General features: G+C 52.5%; 1 protein-coding gene across 1 annotated transcript in view; it reads right to left on the bottom strand.

Moving 5' to 3' along the window:
* RAPGEF3 (Rap guanine nucleotide exchange factor 3) overlaps nt 1-26,084 on the bottom strand; it is a 76,638-nt gene extending 50,554 nt beyond the window's left edge. The window contains exons 1-2 of the mRNA XM_030546233.1: nt 25,779-26,084; nt 25,410-25,616 (exon numbers count right to left, since the gene is read on the bottom strand). Of these exons, the coding sequence (XP_030402093.1) occupies nt 25,410-25,616; nt 25,779-25,784 (213 nt within the window). The 5' untranslated portion in view covers nt 25,785-26,084. The remainder of the gene's footprint in view (nt 1-25,409; nt 25,617-25,778) is intronic.
* Nucleotides 26,085-26,681: the final 597 nt, after the last annotated feature.

The following is a 26,681-nucleotide window of genomic DNA, read 5'->3' as shown; positions in this document are numbered from 1 at the left end:
GATGCTGCCCTCATAACCCATGATGACGATCTACTACAAGAACTCATGGACTGCCTTTCAAGTGCCTGTCAGGCATTTGCTCTCACCATCAGCATTAAGAAAACAGTTGTATTAGGACTGAGGGTTCCACAAGATCCTCCAATTACCTTAAATGCAAACCAGATAGAAGTAGTCCAAAAGTTCAGTTATTTAGGTCCTACAGTGACCACCAACTCTCCCTGGATGAAGAACTAGATGTTTGCACTGGAAAGCCGCCACTACCTTTAGCAGACTAACTAAATGAGCATGGAACAACTCAAAGCTTACCACGAACACTAAGATGCTAGTTGTCATGGAGTCCCCGGGCGATGCTCTGGAACTGCTCTCCACAAAGCCAGTCAGGACTTTGGGGAGCCTCCTCTCCCTTGGAGCAGACTTGTTCAGGGCAAGAAGCTCACACGTCTTCACCTCCTGGGTCTCTTCTTGGAGCATTCAGCATCCTCTGCCCCTCCGTGTGCTTCCCACAGCGAGTCTGCCCCAGCGGGGTCCTGGGGAAGCCACAGGGTCCTGCACCCCCACTTCACAGTCAGACATGACTCTCAGCCAGCCAGTAAAACAGAGGTTTATTTGATGACAGGAACAGGGTCTAAAACAGAGCTTGTAGATACAGCGAACCGGACCCCTCGGCCGGGTCCATTCTGGGGGGCAGTGAGCCAGACCCCCACATCTGCACTTCACTCCTCGTCCCCAGCCAGCTCCAGACTAACCACCCCCTCCTACCCCTCCTCCACTGCTCAGTTCCTTTCCCGGGCCAGGAGGTCACCTGATTCCTTTGTCTCCAACACCTTCAGTTGGCACCTTTGCAGAGGAGGGGCCCAGGCCATCAGTTGCTAGGAGACAGAGTGTCAGGCATTTAGGTGCACTGGCCCTTTGCTCTGCCAGATACTTAAGAACTGCCATGGGGACACTGAGGCACCAACACAGTATTTAGAGAAAACATTAAGAACATTCCTAGTTCATCACACTAGTGTACCAAGCTTGCATCCTCAGCATTCTCATGCTCCATCAGTGTGCCACCTAAGAGGCTCACTCTTCTTCCAGGGTAAGTCATGCAGTTTCACTGCCTCCATAGGCTGGACCTCTGTGCTCTCAGCACCCCTGCTTCACACCGTGAGCTCTGTTCAGCAAGTTCTCCTGAGACAGACCCCTGGAGACATGTACAATCATAGGGAGCAGTGCACCTCCTTCATCAGCATTTGCAGTGACACTCAGCCAGCGTTGTAAAGAAGAAGAGTTTATTAGTCAATTGGAGCACAGCATAAGAATCGTTGGTTAGCACAGAGAAAAGAAAGATACACCATAGTTCATCCCGGTCAGCACAGAGCCCAAAGCCCTGTCCCTTTTACCTCTTTTTATCCCATATGAGGTATGCTCAGCAGCCAACCCTTAACCACTCCTTGGTACCTCTTCGGTCCTTAGCTTTCCAGCTGGGCTAACACTGCTTGGCTTGCTGCAGAAAGGTGGGCCACCACGGTGGTTGGTTGCTAGGTATCAAAGTCCCAGTGACTGGATTTGCCATTGTCTTCTCCAAAGCTCTATTGATATGGCGCCTAAGGTCCAGACAGCTAGAAGCCATTCGCACCAGAGTCTCTGACCGGCTGCAGAGAGCAAACAACCCTTTCTACCCTCTAGGATAACCCTGCAGCAGGGAAAACTGAGGCACATATAGGATTCATAAAAATATTACCGTAATCATTCCCACTTCATCAGTGCCACACTATAGAAAAGAGATGGAGCAATGCAGAGCAACAGAAATGATCAAAGGTTTAGAAAACCTGACCTCTGAGGAAAGGTTAAATACCTGGGTCTGTTTAGTCTTGAGAAAAGAAGACTGAGGAGGGGCCTGATAACAGTCATCAAATCAGTTAAGGGATGTTATAAAGAGGACAATAATCAGTTGTTCTCGACGTGCACTGGCAAGAAAGAACAGGCTCAGATGGTAGGGAACAATGTTAGGAAAAGCTTCCTGACTGTAAGGGGAGTTAAGCTCTGAACTAGGCTCCCAAGGGAGGTCGTGGAATCCCCATCACTGGAGGTTTTTAAGGACAGTTGGACAAACATCTGTTCGGGATGGTCGAGGTTTACTTGGTCCTGCCTCAGCACAGGGGCTGGACTTGGCCTCTCAAGATCCCTTCCAGCGCCACATTTCTAGGACTTTATTGATTCTGTGGGTGATGGACCCTGGGGAGGGGCTACCATTTGCAGGGGCACTGATTTGTGAGCTGCTCAGTATAAGGTGCTGCATGGGCATCGCTCCTAGGTACAGGTATGAAGGGCTAATCACACACCAGCAGGAAGCCAAGGGCCCCAGGAATGCTGCTGGAAGTCAGGCACTCCCCTGGAAGGGGAGCAGGCAGAGAACTCCAGTGCAGACAGGCGAGGCCCCACTAGCTTTGGGGAGGGTCAGAAAATGGCATCTGGACGATCTGAGCAGCAAGCAAGATCAGCACTGATGCTGACTGGGCAAAGCGCACTGAAGCAACAGCAAGAGCTAGGTACCTGCATCCCAGCGTAGGGACAGTCCCTGCCTGCGACCTGTCCTGGGGCTAGGAGGAGTCAGTCTGTAGTGAGAGGGAGAGGCCCGTCCTGGGGATGGGGGGAGTCAGACTGTAGTGAGGGGGAGGAGGGCCCTTTTGACCATTTGTTGTGAGCTCTGCAGGTGACCAGCTCACAGCTGTGCCAGAGCCCTGTGTACTATTTGAGCATCTCCTCTCTTGTGTTTGAAGATGGGACTGCTTGGACTCAATGGAGAACCCTTGTTTCTGTTCAGTGGTTACCAGTGCTGTGATCACTGATGAACTGGACTAAGGCTTAGACCTGGGATGCGAACACTGCTGCAGTGAAAAACAATGAAGAGGCAGCAGCACAGGGCTGGTTCCCCACTATCCAGTGAAATCACTAAGAGCTGGCCTAAATGGGGAGCCTCAAAATGCAGCATTGCAGAAGTGGCAGTGAGCATCAAGCAGTGGCAGAGACAATAGTGGCAGAGGTAGCAGTGAGTGGCCAGTGGTGGAAGTGGGACAGTTGCAGAGTCGGCAGCAGCAGTGGAGGTCAAAGACAACCAGTTGTGAGTGGGGAGCAGCTGAGGGAAAAGGGAGTGGCATGTTAAAGGGCCATTTGTTTGGACTCTCACATCATAAGGTGGGAAACTGAGGCAAAGGACACCCCCCAACATACTCCGCAATGAGCATTTGCTTATGGTTATGTGCTTTTGAATGTGGCTGTGATGATTTGCCAAATTAATGTTGGATTTCCTTTCCCTGTTTTAATACAAGATTTCTTTTGTTGTACCCAGACTTGTGAGTGGGGAAGTATTGCCTCTTAGGCCTTGTCTACACAACACAGTTTTATCGACAAAAGGCAGCTTTTGCCGACAAAGCAGGGGAGGTGTAAGCACGACAAAGCTACTTTTGGCAGCAAAACAGCAGAGTTTGTGCTAACAAAATAAAACCACCTCGAGAAGAGGCATAGAATTTATTGCAGCAAAGTTAGAGTGACAACACGTCAGTGTAGATGCTGCCATTCATTATGTCTACATAACTGGCCTCGCCCAGTATCCCACAATTCCCGCCGTGACAGTTCTGCTCACCGCTGGAAGCTTTGATATTGCTCAGTGTGGAAAGATCACAGAGCAGCTGAAGATGCTGCTCCTGGCAGCTGAGGAGGCTGTGGGAGAACTTGGAGGGAATCAAAGAAATGGGAATGTGGAATCCTGCTCTTCCCAGCACTAGGAATACAGCAGCAAGCAGAGAGAATGGGCTGCTGCTGTAGGGCAGGGGGGAGACCGCTGTGCTGTGCAGAGCTGAGGGCTGATGTAGCGGGGAGCCGGGCCCATGTTCCAGATTAATGTTTGGGCTTATATTCTCAGATCCACTCCAGGCCCTGTGCTTTGAGGGGAGGCGGAGTCCACGGCAGCCTGGGGGAATAGCGGGGGGCCTCGCACTAGCAGCAGCAAGCAACCCAGCCTCAGTCTGCCCTGGTCTACCCCCACCTCTTCCTGCCCCTGCCCCACCTCCCATTCCACCCTTTTCCCCCACGTCCCCGCCCTGCTTCTTTTCGGCTTCTGCCCCCTACCTGAAGTGAGGCTGGGAGCTGGCGGGGTGGTGCGGAGTGGGGTGGCCTGGGGCCAGGTTGCTCACTGCTGCCAGAGCCCCTGCTAACCTCCCACGCCATCATGGACCCTGTGTCTCCCTGAAGCGCAGAGGCCCCCAAAGCATGGTCCCGAGGTGGTTGCCCTGGTCTGTCTTATGGATGGGACAGCTCTGCGGACTTGTACAGGACACCACCAAAAATTGTATAAACCTGGTGCACATGCGCACGTGCACACATGGTCCTTGTCACATACTCTCCCGCTCTTTCACCCTCCCTCCCCAACATATGTTTCAGTTGAAAAGCAGCTGGCACCAATCTAGTAGGATGCCCATGGAACAATGGGATTGAGAAACCTACTTAAGAATGGCCATACTGAGTCAGACCAAAGGTCCATCTAGCCCAGTGTCTTCTAACAGTGACCAGTGCCAGGTGCCCCAGGGAGAATGACCAGAACAGATAATCATCCCCCTGTCACCCATTCCCAGCTTCTGGCAAACAGAGGCTAGGGACACCATCCCTGCCCATACTGGCTAATAACCATTAATGGACCTGTCCTCCATGAACTTTTTTGAATCCTGTTATGGTCTTGGCCTTCACAATATTCTCTAGCAAGGAGTTCCACAGGCTGACTGTGCATCGTGTGAAAAAAAATACTTCCTTTCGTTTGTCTTAAACCTGCTGCCTATTAATTTCATTTGGTGACCCCTAGTTCTCGTGTTATGAGATGGAGGAAATAGCACTTCTTTATTCCCTTTCTCCACACCAGTCATGATTTTATAGATTTCTAACATATCCCCCCTTAATCATCTCTTTTCCAAGCTGAAAAGTCCCAGTCTTATTAACCTCTTCTCATACAGAAGCTGTTCCATACCCCTAATCATTTTTGTTGCCCTTTTCTGAACCTTTTCCAATTCCAATATATCTTTTTTTTTAGATGGGGCAACCACATCTTCATGCAGTATTCAAGATGAGGGCATATCATAGATTTATATACAGGCAACATATTTTCTGTCTTATTATCTATCCCTTTCTTAATGATTATCAACATTCTGTTTGCTTTTTTGCCGCTGCATATTGAGTGGATTTTTCCAGAGAACTAGCCACAATGACTCCAAGATCTTTCTTGAATGGTAACAGCTAATGTAGACCCCATCATTTTATATATATAGTTGGGATGTTTTCCAATGTTTTCCAACTTTGCATTTATCAACACTGAATTTCATCTGACATTTTGTTGCCCAGTCACCAACTTCTGTAGTGCTTTGCAGTCTGGTTGGGATTTCACTGTCTTGAGTATAGAATCATAGAATATCAGGATTGGAAGGGACCTCAGGAGGTCATCTAGTCCAATCCCCTGCTCAGAGTAGTTTTGTATCATCTGCAAATTTTGCCACCTCACTGTTTACCCCTTTTTCCAGATCGTTCATGAATATATTGAATAGCACAGTCCCAGTACAGACCCCTGGTGGACACCACTATATCTCTCTATTCTGAAAACTGACCATTTATTCTACCCTTTGTTTCCTACTTTTTAACCAGTTACCAGCCCATGAGAGGGCCTTCCCTCTTATCCCATGACAGCTTACTGTGCTTAAGAGCCTTTGGTGAGGGACTTTGACAAAGGCTTTCTGAAAAGCTAAGTACACTATATCCACTGGATTCCCCCGTCCACATGCTTGTTGACCCTTCTCAAAGAATTCTAGTAGATTGGTGAGCCATGATTTCCCTTTACATAAACCACGTTGACTCTTCCCCAACAAATTATGTTCATCTATGTGTCTGACAGTTTTGTTCTCTACTATAGTTTCAACCAGTTTGCCCAGTACTGAAGTCAGGTTTACCGGCCTGTAATTGCCAGGATCACCTCTAGAGCCCTTTTTAAAAATTGGCGTCACATTAGTTATCCTCCAGTCATTTGGTACAGAGCTGATTTAAATGATAGGTTACAAACTTCAATTAGTAGTTGTGCAATTTCACATTTGAGTTCCTTCAGAACTCTTGGGTGATACCATCTGGTCCTGGTGACTTATTCCTGTTTAGTTTATCAATTTGTTCCAAAACCTCCTCTAATGACAACTTAATCTGGGACACTTCCTCAGATTTATCACCTAAAAAGAATGGCTCAGGTTTGGGAATCTCCCTCACATCCTCAGCCATGAAGACCAATGCAAAGAATTAATTTAGTTTCACCACTACAGCCTTATTGTCCTGGAGTGCTCCTTTGGGATCTCGATCATGCAGTGGCCCCACTGGTTGTTTAGCAGGCTTCCTGCTTCTGATGTACTTAAAAAAAATTATTACTTTTTGAGTCTTTGGCTAGCTGTTCTTCACATTCTTTTTGGCCTTCCTACTTATATTTTTACACTTCACTTGCCAGAGTTTGTGCTCCTTTCTATTTTCCTCACTAAGATTTAACTTCCACTTTTTAAAGATGCGTTTTTGTCTCTCACTCCATCATGTGATGCTGTACCTGCCCCATGAGGCATTGTAAACCTTTCCCAAAGCACTCTGCAGCCAGTTGCACAGCGAGATCGCTATCCATAGTGCACTGATCTCTGTATCAATGCAAGATGTGCTAGTGGGGGTACACTCTGCCGACACAAGGAGCATAGTGTGGAGATGCAACAGCAGTTTAATTAAAGCAGCATAACTTTTGTTGACAAAACTCTGTAGTGTAGCCTTGGCCTTAGAGATGCCCGCAGGTGGGGTTTAATTTTCTCAGATTTCTGGGTGGAGGCTCAAACCGGTTCTGTTCTGTATTGTTAGGCGGAACTTCTAGATATTGAACCCAACCCTTGTAGTTGCCAGGTTGTAGTTGCCAACACCACCTGACAGAAGGGTTACGTTCCAAGCTGACAAATAATCAAAGACCTTACACAATGTGCACAGTGCAAAGCAACGTAAAGCTGCAGTACTGAAGTAACTGCATTTCTGCACAAATGTGCAGATTCTGAGGTTGGAAGGACTGTAGTGACCAGCCCCTGTGAGCTGTCATTCCCTCCCTCCCCCGTCCATCTCAGAGAATCTAACTCTGGCATAGGTGCCAACTCTGTGGGTGCTCTGCACCCACCGGCAGCCAAACTCCCCTCATCCCCTGCCCTGGCCCTGCCTCCTCCCTTGAGCGCACCACGTCCCTGCTCCTCCGCCTACCTCCCAGCGCGTCCCGCCACCCTGCCGCCTAACAGCTGTTTGGCGGCACTTTGGACTTTCCAGGAGGGAGGGGGAGGAGCGGGAATGTGCTGTGCTTGGGGTGGGGTGGGGTGGAGAAGAGGCAGGGCAGGCACTTGAGGTAAGGGGGTGGAATGGGGGCAGGGCGAGGGCGGTGCAGAGGCAGGAAAGGGTTGGGGCCGAGGGGAGGTGTCAGGCAACCATCGGGCAAAGGGGAAGTCAGCGCCTATGAACCCAGGGGTCCCTGCTCTCAGCCCAGCACTTCTGGCTGAAGTAACATGGACTGAGCAGATGACATTTTCTAGCCTGGTGAGCTCGGGATAGCTCAATGCTAGGAGCCCCCACGTATGTCTACATTGCACATGGGAGTGAGCTTCCCAGCCTGGGTAGACAGCCACACGCTAGCTCTGTTTGAGCTAGTGCACTCGAAACAGCAGTGTGGACACTGCGGCATGGGTTAGCCGACTGAGCCAAGCCTGCCTGACCCCTGGGTCCGTATGCGAGTGACTAACCTGTGCCAGCACCTATGCCACACCATCCACACTGCTGTTTTCAGTGTGGTATCTCAGGCAGAGCTAGCATGTGTCTGTTACCCAGGCTCAGGGCTCACGCGCAGCTGCAGTAGAGACAGACCCTCTGTGTTTGAACAAACCAGGCACAACACAGCTGCCCAACCCTGGCTACACGATGCATCCAAACGACCCTCAGGTTATAATGGGCTCAAAGGACAGCACCGCACACACCCTGCATCCCATATAACCAGTATGAGGAGCAAACTGGAAAGAGCAGAGAAAGGAGAGTCAATCCCAAGTTCCCATGGCAACCCTGCAACAACTTCAGACAGTGGCTTCAATCTTTGCACAATCGGTTCTTGGTCTCTGCTGGGTCACATCATCCACTGAACCAGTGACAAGGATTTATCTGCTTTTCACTCACCAGAGGGGTGGAGGAAGAGATTCCTGCTCTATAACCAGCCTGAGCAGTTGCTTCAGTTTGCCTGATTCTCATCTTGTAAAGACAAACAGCCGGCATGATCCCCAGCTGGTGTAAGGCCTCCTAGCTCCACTGTCCTGACTAGACTTTACTTATTTACATTAGCTGAGGAGAGTCTGGCCCAATGGAAAACCAGCATAAGAAAGAAATGACTCAGTCAGCTCATGAACTCAGCAGCATGGACCTGGTACATCACCAGGGAACTAGAGCTGAAGGACTTTGAATGCCTGCTCTAGCCCATGGATTTCTGCACAAACAGAATAGGACTCGGAGGTTCCTCACGCCTCCAGTCTAAATGGAGAGCTTGGGATTCTGCTAATGCTAAAGGAGTGTTCCACCTTTTCTTGGTGGTAACTTCCAACAGGAGAGTGAAACTGACCTGGCACCCTGAACGTTGAGACTAAGCAGCATTTCAGCCACTAGGGCTGGACCTCAGGCCATGAAGTGAAATATCCCTGGCACTCATTATGTCTCAGCTACCAGATTCTGACATGGGCAGCAAGTCATGCATATCATCAATAATTCTGCCCTTTGGTGCTTTTCATTCTGGCCTGTAGCACAGTCCTCGCACTGCTTACACATCCCAGCCAATCAGTTCAATAGAGCTTTGTCGGCATTTTACTGATTCCCAGGTGGCCGGTAGTTTTAACTTGTAACTCAAAGATGAAGCTCCTCCACTTGCCTTCATGGCAGCTTTATACGAGTCCCAGGTGGGGTTTCTCCTTCTCTTTGTTGTGTCTCAAGAGTCCCAGCTGGCCTGAATTTCTCCTGCTTGGTGCAGCCATTCACACCTGTGCAAAGTGAGTATGAAATGCAGGTGCTGGTGAAAGTGAGAGGATAGTTGTGTTCCGGGGGTGGTTTACACCTGCTGTACACAGATGTAAGTGACAGGGCAGGGGATAATTAGATCCATAGGTGCACAAATCATAGAGCTCACCACTCCTGCTCTCCTCAGTCCTGGGACGACTGGGAACCAGACCAGTCCCCATGCATAACTGAGAAAAGCCCTTAGGTTGATGGAGCCAAAATTTGAACCAGGGACCAGCACAGTGTATTGGCCCCCTGGCCATGCTCTCTCCAGTGCCAGCATGGAGCCTGGCAGTGAAGGGATCTCTATGCAGCACTGTGTCATTGAAAGATCCCCTTAGGACTGAGTGATCCTCTTGGATCCAGATTCACTCAACCTCACCGGCCAGAATCTGTGCTGCCACTGCACCACAGTGCAGGATCTGGCCCATTGGTCCTGCAGCCTGTAGAGTGGTGTTGGGAAGAAGGACTCAGCTCCAAGGAACTCAACTCTGTCTCTGGTATCCTTCTGTCTGGCTGCAAACAATGCTACCGGACATTTACTCTCCTCATTGTGAAGTTCTCAAATACTCCACTTCTGTGGGGCTGAAGGGTGCACTTCAGAAGCAGTAGTGAAAGTGATAAAGTGATCTCCTAGTTCTCTGATTTACCAGATGTGGGCAAGCCCCTTGGCAGTGCAGCTAGGATGCAGATGTTTTCACTGTCCTGTCCCTAAGCAGGGCTTGCAGTCAGACTCCACACATGGTCATCTCCACAAGGCATCGGAGCTTCTGGAAGAAGGAGGAAATGATGTGAGTGCAAAGCCAGTTATCCCGTGGGGCCTTGAGTCGCTCCCAAGTTGCATAGATGATTTGAAAGCTACATTCTTCCTCAAAAAGGAAATGACAAGAGGACTTGTGGCCAAGAGATCTCCTCATGTGACAACACTATGTCCCTCTTCAGCTCCGACTGGTACAAATACTCTCTCTCTCGTCCTCCTGGTTTCCAGGAGTGCTGACCACGGCAGTGGGGTCAGAAGATATGTCAGCTGGTGAAGGAAGCACTGAGTGAGTTTGTGACGAACTGGGAAAGTTCTTAATGTTTTCTCTGAATACTGTGTTGGTGCCTCAGTGTTCCCATGGCAGTTCTTAAGTATCTGGCAGAGCAAAAGGTCAGTGCACCTAAATGCCTGACACTCTGTCTCTTAGCAACTGATGGCCTGGGCCCCTCCTCTGCAAAGGTGCCAGCTGAAGGTGTTGGAGACAAAGGGATCAGGTGACCTCCTGGCCCGGGAAAGGGCCTGAGAAGAGAGGAGGGGCTGGGAGGGGTGGTTAGTCTGGAGCTGGCTGGGGTCAAGGGTGGAGGGCAGACCTGGGGGTCTGGCTCACTGCCCCCAGAATGGACCCAGCTGTATCTACAAGCTCTGTTTTAGACCCTGTTCCTGTCATCGAATAAACCTCTGTTTTACTGGCTGGCTAAGAGTCACGTCTGACTGCAAAGTGGGGGTGCAGGACCCGGTGGCTTCCCCAGGACCCCGCTGGGGTGGACTCGCTGTGGGAAGCGCCCGGAGGGGCAGAGGATGCTGAATGCTCCAAGGAGAGACCCAGGAGGTGAAGCTGTGTGAGCTTCTTGCCCTGAACAAGTCTGCTCCAAGAGAGAGGAGGCTCCCCAAAGTCCTGCCTGGCTTGGTGGGGAGGAGTTCCAGAGCATCGCCCGGTGACTCTGTGACAGAGTTCAACTGCTGGAAAGCATTTTCCCATCCTTTGGCTCACGTCCAGAGATGTCCCTCTTCAGAGAGATAACCCAAAGTGCTGGCACTGTACAGAATGGGCAGTAATAGGGACAGGATGCCGCAGATCCATCAACCCCCTGTGCTTGGCAGTGAAAGTGTTCCCCATTTAGCTTGATCTGTGCATCCTTTATGCCTGGTGATGGCACAGCCCACTTCTTTTCAGAAAAGTTCACGTTTCCTGGAGGTGTAGTTTGAGACTCACTGCCAGCTGTATGTCAGTTACTGAAAGTGGGAGAGTCCCTCTTGACCAGCAGCATCTAGAACTACACCCACTCCTGTCTCAGGAAGCTGCAGGGAGCCTGCAGATTCCCCAAGACACTAACCAACAGCCACAGTCCTTGCCTGGTAGTAAGCACTTCCTGTGCTCAGTAAGCCAGCTCCAGGGACAACACTTTGTTTGGCATCAGTGTTTTATTTGACTTTTAAATAACTATTTTATAATGCTGCACCTAGAGCCTGAAGGTGTGTGGCCATTACAGATGAAGTGCAGCAGGTTCATAGGTGAGCTACGGTGATGATGTGTGTGAGGAGATTGTTGGCCCCTTACTAAAACTTAGTGGGGCGGGGTTGGTTGGCCATCACAAATCCATGGGTCCAGATCTAATGCATCTGAGGGTGCTGAGGGAGTTGGTTGATGTGATTGCACAGCCACCGGCTGTTATCTCTGAAAACTCATGATGATTGGGGTAAGTCCTGGATGATTGGAAAAAGGCAAATATAGTGACCATCTTTAAAAAAGAGAAGGACAATCTGGGGAACTACAGACCGGTCAGCCTCACCTCAGTCCCTGGAAAAATCATGGAGAAGGTCCTCAAGGAATCCATTTGAAGCACTTAGAGGAGAGGAAAGTGATCAGAAACAGTCAACATGAATTCACCAAGGGCAAGTAATGCCTGACCAACCTGATTGCCTTCTATGATGAGATAACTGGCTCTGTGGATATGGGGAAAGCGATGGATGTGATATATCTTTGATTTAAGCAAAGCTTTTGATAGGATCTCCCACAGCATTCTTGCCAGCAAGTTTAAAAAGTATGGATTGGATGAATGGACTATAAGGTGGATAGAAAGCTGGCTAGATAGCTGGGCTCAAACAGGTAGTGATCAACAGCTCAATGTCTAGTTGGCAGCCGGTATTGAGCAGTGTCTCTCAGGAGTTGGTCCTGGGGCTGGTTTTGTTCAACATTTTCATTAATTATCTGGATGATGGGATGGAGTGCATCCTCAGCAACTTCGAGGATGACAGTAAGATGAGGGGAGAGATAGATACACAGGAGGGTAGGGATAGGGTCCAGAGTGACCTAGAAAATTAGAGGACTGGGCCAAAAGAAATCTGATGAGGTTCAACAAGTACAAGTGCAGAGTCCTGCACTTAGGGTGGAAGAATCTCATGCACTGCTACAGGCTGGGAACCAACTGGCTAAGCAGCAGTTCTGCAGAAAAGGACTTGGGGATTATAGTGGACGAGAAGCTAGATATGAGTCAACAGTGTGTCCCTTGTTGTCAAGACGGCTAATGGCATATTTTACTGCATTAGTAGGAGCATTGCCAGCAGATTGAGGGAAGTGATTCTTCCCCTCTACTTGGCACTGGTGAGGCCACACCTGGAGTATAGCATCCAGTTTTGGTCCCCCCCACTACAGAAGGGATGTGGACAAATTGGAGAGAGTCCAGCGAGGGGTAACAATAATGATTAGGGGGCTAGGGCATATGAGAGACTGAGGAAACTGGGGTTATTTAGTCTGCAGAAGAGAAGAGTGAGGGGGGATTTGATAGCAGCCTTCAGCTACCTGAAGAGGGTTTCCAAAGAGGATGGAGTGTGGCTGTTCTCACTGGGGGCAGATGACGGAACAAGAAACAATGGTCTCAAGTTGCAGTGGGGGAGGTCTAGGTTGGCTATTAGGAAAAACTATTTCACTAGGAGGGTGGTGAACAGGGCCGGCTCCAGCTTTTTTGCCGCCCCACTCAGTGAAGCGAAAAAAGAAAGAAAAAAAAAAAAGGATGATCGGCAGCACTTCGGCAGCAGCTCAGTAGCACTGCTTCATTCTTCTGCAGCGATTCGATGGCAGGTCTTTTGCTCCCAGGGACTGAGGGAGCTGCTGCTAAATTGCTGCCAAAGACCCAGACATGCTACCCCTTTCCATTGGCTGCCCCAAGCACCTGCTTCCTTCGCTGGTGCCTGGAGCTGGCCCTGGTGGTGAAGCACCGGAATGGGTTACCTAGGGAGGTGGTGGAATCTCAATCCTCAGAGGTTTTTAAAGCCCAGCTTGACATAGCCCTGCCGGGGATGATTTAGTTGGGGTTGGTCCTGGTTTGAGCAGGTGTTTGGACTAGAACCTCCTGAAGTCCCTTCCAACCCTGATATTCTATAATCTTCCAGTACCAAAAGGAAGGCGAAGGGTCAATGGGAAGCCAGGACCCTGAGACTGACAATCCCTAGGGCAATGGGGAGAGATCAACGGTCCAAGTCAGCCTGACTGACAGGGCAGGCAGGCTATTGAGGCAGTCAGGAGGCTGTCCTCTGTGTGAACTGGAATTGCCTGGACCAGAGCAGCGCTGAGCTAAGGAGAGAGCGGAAGCCTGAGCTGAGCTGGGGAGCAGAGCTGCGCCGGCCAGACAAGCAGCCCAGAGAGCTGAGCTGGAGGCAGAGTACAGCTGGGGCTGGAGCAATCTGGAACCGGGTGCAGTGAGCAGCTGGGGAGAGCAAGGGGGAACCCTGGGCAGTGGGCCCAGTGCAGGGAGATGCCCCCAGCCAAAAGGCCTTGCAGGCCAGACTTGGGGGGTGGGGGAGGGCAGGGATAGTAACCCCAATTGTGGGGGGCCACACTGGGAAGAAGGTCCTACCACCTAGAGCCTGAAGGTGTGTGGCCATCGCCAGAGTGAGTGACCAACCTGCGGGCACCCCTGCAGTGCAGCCAGGCCTGGGCAGGAAGCCTGGGACATGTGACATTCCAGAGATGTCCCCATGCAGAGTTGCCAACCCTCCCGGTTTCACTGGGAGTCTCCTGGAATCAGGCCCTCTCTCCTACTGAAGCCAAACTGGGAGATTTTAGGCACTAAAAGTCTGCTGGCGCAGTGGGACTAAGGCAGGCTCCCTGCCTGCCCTGGCCCCGCACTGCTCCTGGAAGGACCGACACATCTCTGTGGCCCCTCAACATTGTTATTTTTACATAATCTCATGACTGTAAAGCCAATCTCATGATTTTGGTGAGCCTGGCTCATGATTTTGAACATCTGGGGTTGGCAATACTTGGAAAGTAACTTTAAAGTGTCAGTTTCCCTCCTGTTTAAAGTGAATGTCTGGTCTATTATTTGTATGGGGTAGCACCCCTAGAGCCCCAAGCAGGTGCAATATAAACTCATGGGGCCTTGCCCTAGTAGGATGTTTCCAAAAGTTAAACGATCTATTCCAAGCTTTGTGAACTGCTAAAAAAAGTGACAGAAAGTCATCTAGATTTTTCTACAATTATTTCAACTATTGTAATCAAGAGGTAGTAACAAGGTAAGAATATACGTTACAATTTGAAATCTAACCAGTGTCCCTTCAGTGACTTGACACAAGCTGTCAGAACATGTTAGTATTAGAGCTGAGTGGGTCTAATATTTATTTAATTTTCTTTCCTTATATAGGAATTAGATACAGTGCTTCTCTCAGCTTATTTCTAAGTTATTAACTGCAAAAACAACTGGAGTTTTCAGGTGCCTACATAGTCCCTAGAATCATGATTAAAGTTGCCCCTCCCTTCCAAATCTGAAATGGTGCCTCTGCAACTGCACTGAAATAACCAGCCAAGCTGGGGTGGGATTCCACTGCAGGAGCAGGCTCTGCACCCACAACCCCACCAAGCGCATTCTCTGACCATCCCCACTGCAAATCACTGCAATCAGCATCAGTGCCAGCTTCATCCCTCACTATTTGCTGAAGCACAGAGGCTTCCAGCTGCAACTACACTTCCTGATGCCGCAGGCCCATGTGTGGCATGACAGCATTGGTTCTGCTGACTCAGCCTGAGCAGCATCGTGTGCCAGTAACTTTAAGAGCAGAGCAGGTGTGGCCTGGAACATCCTGATGACTCAAATTGTTATCTGTGATCATCCAACGTGCCTCCCATCTGCCAGAGGCATTGCAGGTGGCGGCTGCAATACAGGCCTAGCTTCTGTGCAGTTTGCGCCATGTTGGAGTCCCCCAGCCATGCCCAGGCTCCAGATCCTTGTTGGAACATATGGTGGAGGGGACTACTGAGGGGAACTCAGGCTCTCACCATCCCCCTGGGGCAAGGCCATCTTCACACTTGTGACCTTCTCCCACGGCCATAGGCACCAACTCCAACTCACAAAAAAATAGGGGGTGCTCAGCACCCACCAGCCAGAGCTGTTCAGCAGGGCCACCCATTAGCTGGAGGCACTTGCGGAAGGGCAGAGAGCAGCAATCAGCGGGCAGGCAGCCTCAGCGGGGGGACAGAACAGGTGTGGAAAGAGGTGATGCAAGGGTGGGGCCTTGGGGGAGGAGGTGGAGTGGGATGGGGCCTCAAGGCAGAGTGGGGGGTGGCACACCCACTGGGAAAAATAAAAGTCAGTGCCTGTGCCCACAGCAGCCCTCCCATGCCAGAGCTGTCCAGGCCTGCAGGGGCAGTAAACAGGGCCCTGCAAAGGGAGAAGTGACGTACTCCTGCCCCAGAGCAGAGTGGGTGACCATACATCTCATTTTGGCAGGGACAGTCCCTTTTTTAGGCCCTGTCACAGCCATCCTGACTTTTTTGACAAAACTGGGCATTTGTCCCATTTGTTCTTGCCAACTGATCATCCCTAGCGGGACGTGGAGGAACATGTGGGGGGAGGGTGCTGGAGGCTAGGGACTGGCTCTATGTGTGGGCGGGCAGCAGGGAGGCTCAGACCACTGGTCCCATGTGGTGAGCCTCACATCCGCCTGGGGGAGTGGTGGCCTCAGGCCAGCCCAGGGTTGTCCCATTTTCCCTTTGGGAAAATATGGTCACCCTAAGCCAGGGGTGGCCAACCTGAGCCTGAGAAGGATCCAGAATTTACCAATGTACATTGCCAAACAGTAATACACCAGCAGCTCCCCTGCCTTGCTCCCAGCACCTCACGCCCACCAGCAGCCCCACCAATCAGCATCTCCTGCTCCCTCCCGATCAGCTGTTTCATGGCATGCAGGTGGCTCTGCAGGGGAGAAGCAAGGGCACTGCAGGCTATGGGGAGGGGGTGGGAAGGGATGGAGTGGGGGCAGGGTCTGGGGCAGAGCCAGGGGTTGAGCAGTGAGCACCCCCTGGCACATTGGAATGTTGGCACCTGTAACTCCAGCCCCAGAGTCGGCGCCTATACAAGGAGCCGCATATTAACTTCTGAAGAGCCGCAGGTTGGCCACCCCGCCCTAAACAGATGGGAGCTGGGAGTGCTTGGAACTGTGCTGGCCCTACGCGGGGCTGAGTTGTGGGGCACAGTCTGGCCCCAAGGGGGGGGAACAGTTATTCACACCATGCGAAGAAGGCAGTGCTCAGCCATGTGCACTTTGGGTTCGGGTTCACTTCAAGAACTCCTCTGAACCCGGCTCAGAGGTGAGGCCATTGTGTAGCTCCTCAGGGGCCCTGATGCACTCATTCACCAATGTCTCTAGTTGCTAATGCAAAGGTCCCCAAACTGATAGTGCCACCCAACCCAGCTCTGCCCTGCCCCCAGCTCTGCTTCAGCTCCACCTTGCCCCCAGCCACAGCTCCCAGCCCTGTGCCAGACCCTGTCCCCAGCCTCAGCGCGATTCCGGCCCCAATCACAGTCCAGCTGTGGCTCTGCTCCTGCCCTCAGCCTTGGCCCCTGGATGTGACTCCAGCCCTAGACATAGATTCAGACCCATCCCCATTCCCAGCTGCAGCTCCAGTCTAGGCCCCCTTACCCCAGCCATGCCCCCCCACCCTACAGCCACAGCCCCATGGTCCTGGCTGTAGGGGGCTGCAGACAGGGGGTGGGGTAGGCACGACCCTCAAATTTTGGGGACTGCTGTACTAGCTTTTCCTTGCTGAATATCGGTGTATCCTGTAAAAATACCACCTTTCATCTACTGCCAGCTGGGGCCACGTGTGCTGAGCAAACCAGGGCCTGAAGTAGAGCTGAAGGGACCTGTCAGACCTGTTTTATGTGTTGTATTAGACAAGCCTGGAGTGAGCTTCTAACATTAACCCAGAGAGAGCAAGAGGGACCCCCAGCCTGCGGGGGGGAGGTTGGGTTCCCACTGGCTATGCACTGGCCTCCTCATTAATTTCTTGGTGCTCACCCACCTTGTCTCTCATGCTAATGACAGTGGCAGTTCCGGCAGCTGAGCCGCACACAGCACAGGCACGGGGTCTGTGGGCAGGCACTGGGCTAGGCAGAATCTGGAGCTCACTTCAAAATTGTATTGTAAGTTCAAACTGCACATAGAAACATCATTTAGGGCAGTGGTTCTCAACCTATTTACCACTGTGGGCCACATATGTGGTCCACAATGTGTTATGTGGGCCGCATCCAATACTATTTCTATGGCTCTGAGGATGTCATATGGGCTGCAGCTCTGTGCTGATTGGGCCACAAGAGGCCTGTGGGCTGCAGGTTGAGAACCACTCATTTAGAGGAAGGAGAAAACAGCTTCATGGCCCTTTCCCATCTCCAGGGTCTGCAATGAACTCCAGGGTGGGTGAGCAGCTCCTGGCCCATCTAGTCCTTTGCAAGGACAGTGCTGGAGGGACTAAGAGGCCCCATCCCCTATCTGGTCCCCTACCACCCATGGCCACTTCACCACATCCCCTCCAGTTCCATTGTCGGAGGGAAGAATCGCTCTGACCTTCTCCAGACCCAACCTCCATGGAGAGCAACACACACCAACTCTCACCCCACCTGTTAGACCCCAGTGCTCAACCCCGGGATGGGGACCTGAAATTGGGTCACCAGAATGTTTCAAGGAGTCACATGACAGCTCCGGTGGCTCCTGTCCCACACGGCTGGCTGGGCACAGCTCCCTGCTCCAGACACTGCAACCTCTGGGCTCCCAGCACCAATCAGGTTTGGCCAGCCGTGATAATGACAGGAGCCCGGGTAGGCCAAATGTGGGTGAGTGGCACTGCCACTCCATGAGCTAGGTCACAACTCCACTCACACACATTTGGTCCAGTCAGGAGGGCAGGGTCAAATCTGAGCCGTGCTGCAGCCCCAGAGATCACAATGCCTGGAGCCGAGAGCCAAGCCCAGCTGGCCCCACAGCACAGTAGCTGCAGGAGCCGCCACTGTGGGGTGAGTCCCAGGCAGGACCCAACCCCCCAAGGGGGGCAGGATCTCACTGAAACCATCCCAGGGCCTCCACCCCCCGACTATTTACTGGGTCATGACAGACCATCAACACTGACAAATGGGTCCTGAGCCCCAGAAGGTTGAGAACCATTGTGTTAGACTGTGATGGGGGTGCCGAAAGGACAGGAGCAAGGGAGAGAGAGATAGAGTAAGCAGCAGGCAGATGTGGGGGAGAGGGTTTACAGGACCCTCCAATTAATGATGTCAAAAGGCAAGTATAATTACCCAAAGAACCTTTCCTTTCTTCTTGCCCTCCCCCGCCTGGCCTATGGCTGGGGCCCACAAATGCTGCATCAATGAATGCAGCAAAAACTGTGCCCACCCCTCCAGTGAGCCATGGGGAACCCGCAAATAGGAGCCTTGCTGTTTCGGCTCAGTGGGGAAGGGGGAGAAGGTTTGTGGAGAGTGAAAAACTGAGTTTTTTTTAAATGTTTTACAAGGTCTGGGGGACCCCAGCTCTACCTCTCATCCCCCACCTGGCCTGGGCAAGGCACGTGGGAATATGGCCCCAAACACCCCCATGCTCAGCAGCTCCCCAAACCCTCCAGCTCTCCCAAGCCTCCGAGTCGACCTCTGGGTACCAAGACTGTCACTCCCTGTGCAAACATTCCTGAACCTCGTGACGGGTTTATGGAGCAGGAAACACACATGTAATTATGAAGCAAATGTTTACAAATAAGAGGCAGGCCTGTGGCCGGGCAGGAGTTGCCCAGGTGGCAGCTAGAACGATAAGGAGCAGCAGCTAAACTCCTGGGGTCAGCTCTCGACAAACACAGAGCAATGTCCTGCCTTGCACTAGTCTGTTCATCAGAAGGCCACTAGTGCTTCAGAAACACCCCCTCCTGTGAGACTGGAAAGCATTATCCTCATGTTAGAGATGGGGAAACTGAGGCACAGAGAGGCCACATGTCTTCCCCAAAGGCACGTAGCCATGGAACCCAGAAGTCCTGGCTGCCAGACCCTGATCTAATCACTCCCTCATTCCCAAACCAGCTGAAACCATTTTAAAGAGAAGAGCGACTAACACACTTTCCAGCATGGGTTTTCACATAACTCAGCACTAGCACTAAAACCAGAGAAACTTTTCAAGATTCAGAAATGTGTTCACCAGACCAGTGCCCGGCAGCCACCTGGAATCCAGTGAGGAACAAGGAAAGGAACCGGGCGCTTTAATTCACAGAAGTGTTTGGGATCCAGGATTTTCTCATTATTTAACCAGCTCTAGAACTGTCCCCCGTTCACTCTTGTAATATTCCCAGCGAGTGGTTTCCCTGGACACTCAAAGGGACCTTTGTGTCCAAAGCAGGTTTGTGCTGCGCTCCTTTTGCTGTCATAGCACTTTCTAAACACTCCTACTCAGTGCCTGGGTGCTCCAGTGCCACCTGCCCAGCCGGCCCTGCCTCGCCACCGCCCAGCCGGTCCTGCCACCACCCACCCAGCCGGCCCTGCCTCGCCACCGCCCAGCCGGTCCTGCCACCACCCATGCCCAGGGCCGGTGCCACCATTTAGGCGACCTAGGCAGTCGCCTAAGGCACTGGCATTTGGAGGGGGTGCCATTTTCTTCGGCAGCAACCGCAGTGGCCGGATTTTCAGCCGCCCCAATCGCCGCCAGCATTTAGGCGGAGGGAGCTGGGGCAGGAGAGCATGGGGAGGGCTGCCTGCAGCAAGTAAGGGGAGGGTGGCACACAGGGGAACTCCCCGCCCCAGCTCACCCCTGCCCCGCCTCCTCCCTGAGCACGTCGTGGCCGCTTCACTTTTCCCGCCTCCCAGGCCTGCGGCACCAATCAGCTTAGGTGCCACAAGCCTGGAAGGCGGGAGAAGTGAAGCAGCGATGGTGTGCTCGGGGTGCTCATGTGTAGAGCAGGGGTGAGCTGGGGCAGGGGGGATGTCTCAGGGCGGAGGGTGGGGGTGGGGAGCTGCCACAAGGGGGCACCTCAGGGTGGAGGGTGGGAACGGCTGCGGGGGGGGGGCGCCTCAGGGAGGGGTGTGATGGGAGGGGAGGGCGCAAGGCGGAAGTTTCACCTAGGGCATGAAACATCCTTGCACCGGCCCTGCCCGTGCCCCAGCTTTCTGGGGCACTGCTGCTCTGCTTGCCTCTCACTCCCTCCCTGACTTGCTGAGCATCCCCACCTGGCCCCTGCACAATTTGTCCCAGCATCTCAGCTGCTGTCTCCAGGCAGTTTCCTAAGGAGTTGTCCTTTTCCATCTTCCTGCTGCCTGGCTGCAAGGGCCTCGAGATCCTGTCTGTCTCCAGAAATCCGGCAGCTCTGGGCACCTGGCCAAGCCCTGGGACCACGGCTCTGCTCTCGCGCTGGCCTTTGTTTGGGATCCCAGGGACAACAACAAAGCTATTTCAGTCCTTAAGGCTCTTGTGAAGTCCCTCGCCCTTCCGCAGCCTCAAACAGGATGGCAAGAAACCAGCATCAGGCCCACCCATGCAGGGTGCCTTCCTCTGCAGCTCTGGGCCATGGGGTCCTCCCCAGAACCTTCAGCCAGGCCTCCGCACCACTCCGGGAGCTGTATACAATCCCAGAGTTCAGGGACTCCAGGCCATGGCAAAATACATGTGGGGAATCTCAGACCCCCAGAGCCTGACAGGATGCTCTGAAGTGACTTCCCCTTCTCACTCCCCACAATGACATGCATTGAAACCCTGGCACAGAAAAGCACACAGCCTGCAAACACCCAAAGCTGCAAAAGCTGGCTGAAAGCGAGGGCAAGACTGTGGTGTTTACCCAGAGCTGCAAGGGCAGCTCCAAAGGGATGGGTCTCCCAGAGCAACAGAGAACACAGGGGAAGCTGCCTGTTCCCATGCCAGGCCCAGCCAGCTCCTCAGGCTGCATGGCTGCCTTCTCCCCCTGCCACCTCTGCATTTGCAGCAGTGTGTGCCCTGGGGTGCTGTAGGCTTTAGCCCTTGTGCGGGGTGGGGAAAGGCCAGGCACAGTTTTGTCCTAAATGAAGGGCAGACCCTTCCCTTCACTTAGGCTGGGCAACTTGCTGGAGGTTTAAGGAAATAAGACTCTGGCACCATCCCTTTGGGGTGACATCCCTGCAGCCCTGAATGTGCAGTCCAGACCCGAGGGGTTGAGATCAGTGTCAGGACAAGGACCTTCCAGTGATTTCCCACTGACACTAGAAATTCCCAGGTCACATCCATTTTGCCAGAATCAACCTAGTTTGAAGTTTATTTTTCATCTCTTTGCGTGTGCAATTGGGGGGGGGGGAGAATATACCTTTTTAATTTGTCATTTTCATTTTTTCCCCCTTATTTTCTTTTAGGAACACAGGACGGCATCATCAAGTCCAGTCCCTTGCTATCACAGGTAACCCCGCTAGATCAGCCCCTTCACAAACTTATCAAGCACCATCTCCCCCACACGCACTCCCTTTTACCATTCTGCCCCCACCCAGGCATTTTCAGGGGTGGACAGTGAATGATTTTAAGAACATAAAAACAGACATACTGAGTCAGATCTATGTTCCATCTTGCCCAGTATCCTGTGTTCCCACAGTGACCAGTGCCAGATGCTTCAGAGGGAATGAACAGAAGAGGGCAATTATCAAGGGATCAGTCCCCCGTTGTCCACTCCCAGTTTCTAGCAGTCAGAGATTGAGGGACACCCAGAGCATGGGGTTGTGTCCCTGAATATCTGGGCTAATAGCCACTGATGGACCTGTCCCCCCTGAACTTATCTCACTCTTTTTAAACCCACTTATACTTCCTTCACAACCTCCCTGGCAACGAGTTCCCCAGGTTCAGTGTGTGTTGTGTGAAGAAGGACTCTCGTTTGTTTTAAACCTGTTGCCTATTAATTTCATTGGATGACCCCTAGTTCACATGTTATGTGAAGGGGTAAATAACACTTTCTTATTTACTTTCTCTATACCAGTCATCTTATAGACCTCTCTCATATCCCCCCCCTTAGTCGTGTCTTTTCCAAAGTGAATAGTCCCAGTCTTTTTACTGTCTCCTCAGATGGAAACTGTTCCATATCCCTAATCATGTTTGTTGTGCTTCTCTGTACCCACTCCATGTTAATATCCCTTTTCTGAGATGGGACAACCAGAACTACACACAGTATTCAAGGTGTGAGTGTACCATGAATTTCTACAGAGGCAATATGATATTTACTGTCTTATTATCTATCCCTTTCCCAGGGCCGGCTCTACAGTTCTCGCCACCCCAAGCAGCGCGCCAAATTGCCGCCGGATGGCTGGGGCAGTCCGTGTGCCCTTAGGGCGGCAGGTGTGTTTCCACGGCAGCGGCAATTCGGCGGCAGCTTCTATGTTTAGCTGAAGCCGCTGGGGACAGCTAAACATACAAGCTGCCACTGAATTGCCGCCGCCACCATGGAAACGCGCCTGCCGCCCTAAGGGCGCATGGACTGCCTCCGCTGTCCGGAGGGGCAATTCGGCGCGCTGCTTGGGGCGGTGAAAACACACGGACTACCGCTCCCTGCAGATTGCCACCCCAAGTACCAGCTTGGAATGCTGGTGCCTGGAGCCGACCCTGGTCCTTTCCTAATGGTTCCTAACATTCTATTCGCTTTTTTGACTGCCGCTGCACACCGAGCAGATGTTTTCAGAGAACTATCCACAATGACTCCAAAATCTCTTTCTTGAGTGGGAACAGCTAATTTAGACACATCATTTTGCATATATTTTCTAAAAGATCTTGGGGATGGGGAAGTAAAGGAAACAAGAAACAAAAATATTTTAAAATTGCTTTTAAAAAAAAAAATCACAAAAAGGACAATTTTCCACAAAAAAGAATTCTATTTGAAAAAATAGCCATTTTTCAATGAAAAACTTGTGGTTTGAAAAAGGTCACCAGCTCTTACTTAGACACCACTGGAGGAGGAACCTTAAGCAAAGAAATCCAGACATGGATACACTTGAGAGATGGGCCAGTTAACAGTGCACTTGTTCTGAGCATCCCTGATATCTACAGCCTTCCAGGCCACCATGAATGCAGCCCCTAACTCCCCATAGTCACTGTGCTCAGGCTAGCACCTGACATGCCAGGTGGCGACACACTGCCCCAGCTGACTCATTGTTAGAGCTGTGGGATCCAGTTCTCGTGTACACCAGGAATGCCACCTGCACAGGGGTTCTCCCTGTCAGAGTACAGCCCTGGTCCCAGCCACTGGCATGGAGGGACCTGCCAGGAATGAGGAGGGTGGAGAAAGGGTGAACTTCACTATAGCTATTCTCTGCTCTCCAGGACACAAAGAGGATAATAGGAGGCACAGCATAAATTAGAGCAATTTTAATTTAAGGGGGAAGAAGTAGAAACTCAAGGGAAATCCTGTCCATGAAACGTTTTTGTGGCAGAGACAGTGGGGGTTATTTGCTGGTGCGGAGACTGGCGTAGAGGTGTTTCCTGTTCACATGCTCAGGGCTTAAATCTAATCTGAGACATGGTCAAGTAGATTGTTTAAACACTCGGTACAGCCGCTGTGCACTGAAGCACAATAGCACAGGTCTGATTTCATGCCTCAGTGAGAGCTGAACCTGGAGAACAAGCTGGGGCAATCGCCTGGGAAATGCTTTCGCTAACAGCCGAGGCCATGTCTGCTGAGGTGTCCCTTGCCCTGCCCCAAATCATCCTACACGAAAGAAGCAGCAGGGAGTGAGTACCAGGCTGCCCTCCCAGCCAAGCCCAGGGCCTAGGCCACTTGGGGACTCGCTCATGGAGATCAGACTGTCTTTGGAAATGTCAGTGCAGTCCTGTGCTGAAAAGTGACACCTCAGGACTCCTTGCTTAGATGTACACGGGAAGGCTGTTTTCTCTGACTGCCGACCCTGCAGCCCCATCCTGGGACCAGAGAGTCATGCCAGGAATCTTCCCTTGGCTCTGCCATCACCAGGAATTAAGGTTCTGCAGGCTAAGTTCTGTCCTCAGAGACTCCCGTGCATCCCCCTCCTCCCCATACTGCTGGCTTGGCATATCGCAGACCTGGTTATGGTGCTGGACAGACCTCCACACACACCTCCCTGGAGTTGGGGCTCTGCAGGACTACTAGGAATAGCAAGCACAAGAGTCCCCCTGAATCTGACAGACATGAGGAGCTGCTTCAGTGGGAACACTTTGCTGAGAAGGGGCCGTTTACATGGGAAAGCACCAAACCTGGCTGAGTGATCCCATGCATGGTTGACCTTTCATACATGATCACTCTGCAGGCTCCCTCCCTGAGGTTTTATTCCCTTTGCTCCCAGCACACGTTGTCTCCTGATGGCTTCCCATCAGCCTCGTGCCATCCCCAGCCCACATGATCTGCCCTCAGGCACCAATCCTGAGACCCCAACACACTATGAAGGATGAAGCAGAAGTGCAATGGAAACCGCCACAAATTACTGTTGACTCCAGATTTGGAGGCCCCCTCTGTGCGCTGAGTTTGCTGGGTCTTAGCTGGGTTCCTAGCTGGTTGTCACTAATAAAAACTGATACTAACCGGCCCCCTCGCTGGCTGTCTCAGCAGAGGGGCCAAGCCCTGACTGGGCCACGGAGACTAACTCCCTTCTCCCTTCTGGATTGGGGCCAGTTCCCATTGCCTGGCCCTGGAGAAGTCAGGTGCAGCCATGCAAAGCGAGTGCCATGTGGATGTAAAATACAAATTAGAATGTGCGCGGGCAGCGTAAATGGCTTCCCAAACTGCAGGACAACACAGAATCACACCCCAGGGAAGGATTCATGGGTAGAGCCAGTCTACCCAACTGCAGCCCTTGTGTCTGTTCTGGGGAGGAGTGGGGGAAGGATGGGTGCAGAGGTGGCATTCCTGCACCTTTCCCATTTAACTCTGCCCCATTAGGCTGGCCTAGGAATCCCAGGAGAATATCACAGTCAAACACATCTCAGAGGATCCAGGCTGCTTACGCCCCAGAAACCACAATTGCCCATAGAATCCTTGGGAACTGCTTTCCACTGTTTGACACCAAGCACTTGCCAATGTCCAGGTCAATTTGCTCCGCTAGTCAGTTACGGAGTAAGTTATTGCTACAGCAGTGGCCCAAGGTATGAAACAAAGCCTTGCTCCAACCTGACTAACCTTCATTCCTCAGTGCCAGCTCCCTGCGCCCAGCGCCTGTCACAAGCCACCCCCTCCCCGCCCTTCCCCACTAGCAGAGCCCTGCTAGCACCTTGGCACGGATATCTGCAGCTCTCACAAACACCACGCAAGGCAACACGAAGCAGCTTCAGTAGTTACCCATCGGATGCCCTGTATCCTGGGCAGGCTGCCCGCCTCGCCCTCCAGCTGGATCTGGTAGCTGTAGCTCCGGAACAAGTGCATCTTCTTCAAGAGCAGGTAGAGCAGATGCCCTTCAGCAGCGGGGGCTCCAAGCCCACCTGAAGGCGCTGGCAAGTCCTCGAGGAGAGGTCCGACATGCCACCTGCCCTGCCTGCCCCAGGCCACCTGCGTGCAGAGAGAAACCCTTGGCGTTCAGCCGGGGCCCGGGGGAGGCTCTGGCCAAACCCTCCAGGCTTTCCGCTTTCTCCGCCCTCCACCTCCCCAGCATGAATCGCAGCCAGCAGCAAACTCGCTGCGTGTCCCGTCCCCTCTCGGCGCGTCACCCACCTGCATGTCCCGCGGCTGAGCCTGGCGTGGGGTCTGGTTCCGGCAGGTGTCTCGCCGGCTGCCCCAGCCCGTAGGGCGGTGCCAGGAAAAGCTGGACTCCCGCCTTTTGGGTCGGGGTGCTTAGGACCCCGGAGATGCCCTGGGCAAAGCCATGGCTCCTGGGCACCAGTGGGGAGCCGGGATCCTGCTCCCTGAGCCCTGCCTCCGGCTGGAGACACGCTCCGTGCCGGGCTGCTGCGCCTCCCCTCCGCGGGGAACTGGGAGCGAGCGCAGGAGACGCTCCACCGCTTGGCACAGGACCCGAAACTCCTCAGCTGGAAAAGCCTCTAGCCCGGGCTGCGAGCGCCACGCCCCCGGAGCGGCGCACACCAAGCCCGTGTAAACCCTCCCGCGCGGCGCGGCGCGCCTAGGGACCGGGTGCTGGGGACAGGCTGAGCGGGCCGGGGGCGGGAGCCTCGGCCTTGGCCCCATCTCCGGGCCAGGGATTCCCCTTCCGCGCCAGGGGTGGGGAGCGGGGCTGCCCCCTGGCTCGTCCAGGGGGGTGGGGAGGACGCCGCGCCCCTCTTTCTCCTGGGCTCGGGGTGGGAGCCTCGCCCTAAACTTTGCGCAGGTGAAATTCCGACCCGCACTTAAAAGCAGCCGGAGCTGCACGTGCCCTGCAGGATACACAATGACCCCAGAGCCATTCCCATTGTTCCCTCTCCATTTTTTGACCAGGAAAATTTTTTAAAAGCCTTTTCAGCCAAAGCGAACCTTTATCCGGGTCACGACGTTCCTGTATTCCGGTAAATCAACAAAACCCTGAAATTAATAACAACACTTTTCAAAGCCCAGAAACTTTGTTGCCATTTTTCCATTAATTTTTTTCTGGAAATTTAAAAACAAGATGTCCAGCGTCCCATG

This window comes from Gopherus evgoodei, unplaced genomic scaffold (genome assembly GCF_007399415.2).
Source record: "Gopherus evgoodei ecotype Sinaloan lineage unplaced genomic scaffold, rGopEvg1_v1.p scaffold_42_arrow_ctg1, whole genome shotgun sequence".
NCBI classification, from domain to species: Eukaryota; Metazoa; Chordata; order Testudines; family Testudinidae; genus Gopherus; species Gopherus evgoodei.
This window is presented reverse-complemented; position numbering and strand designations above follow the sequence as displayed.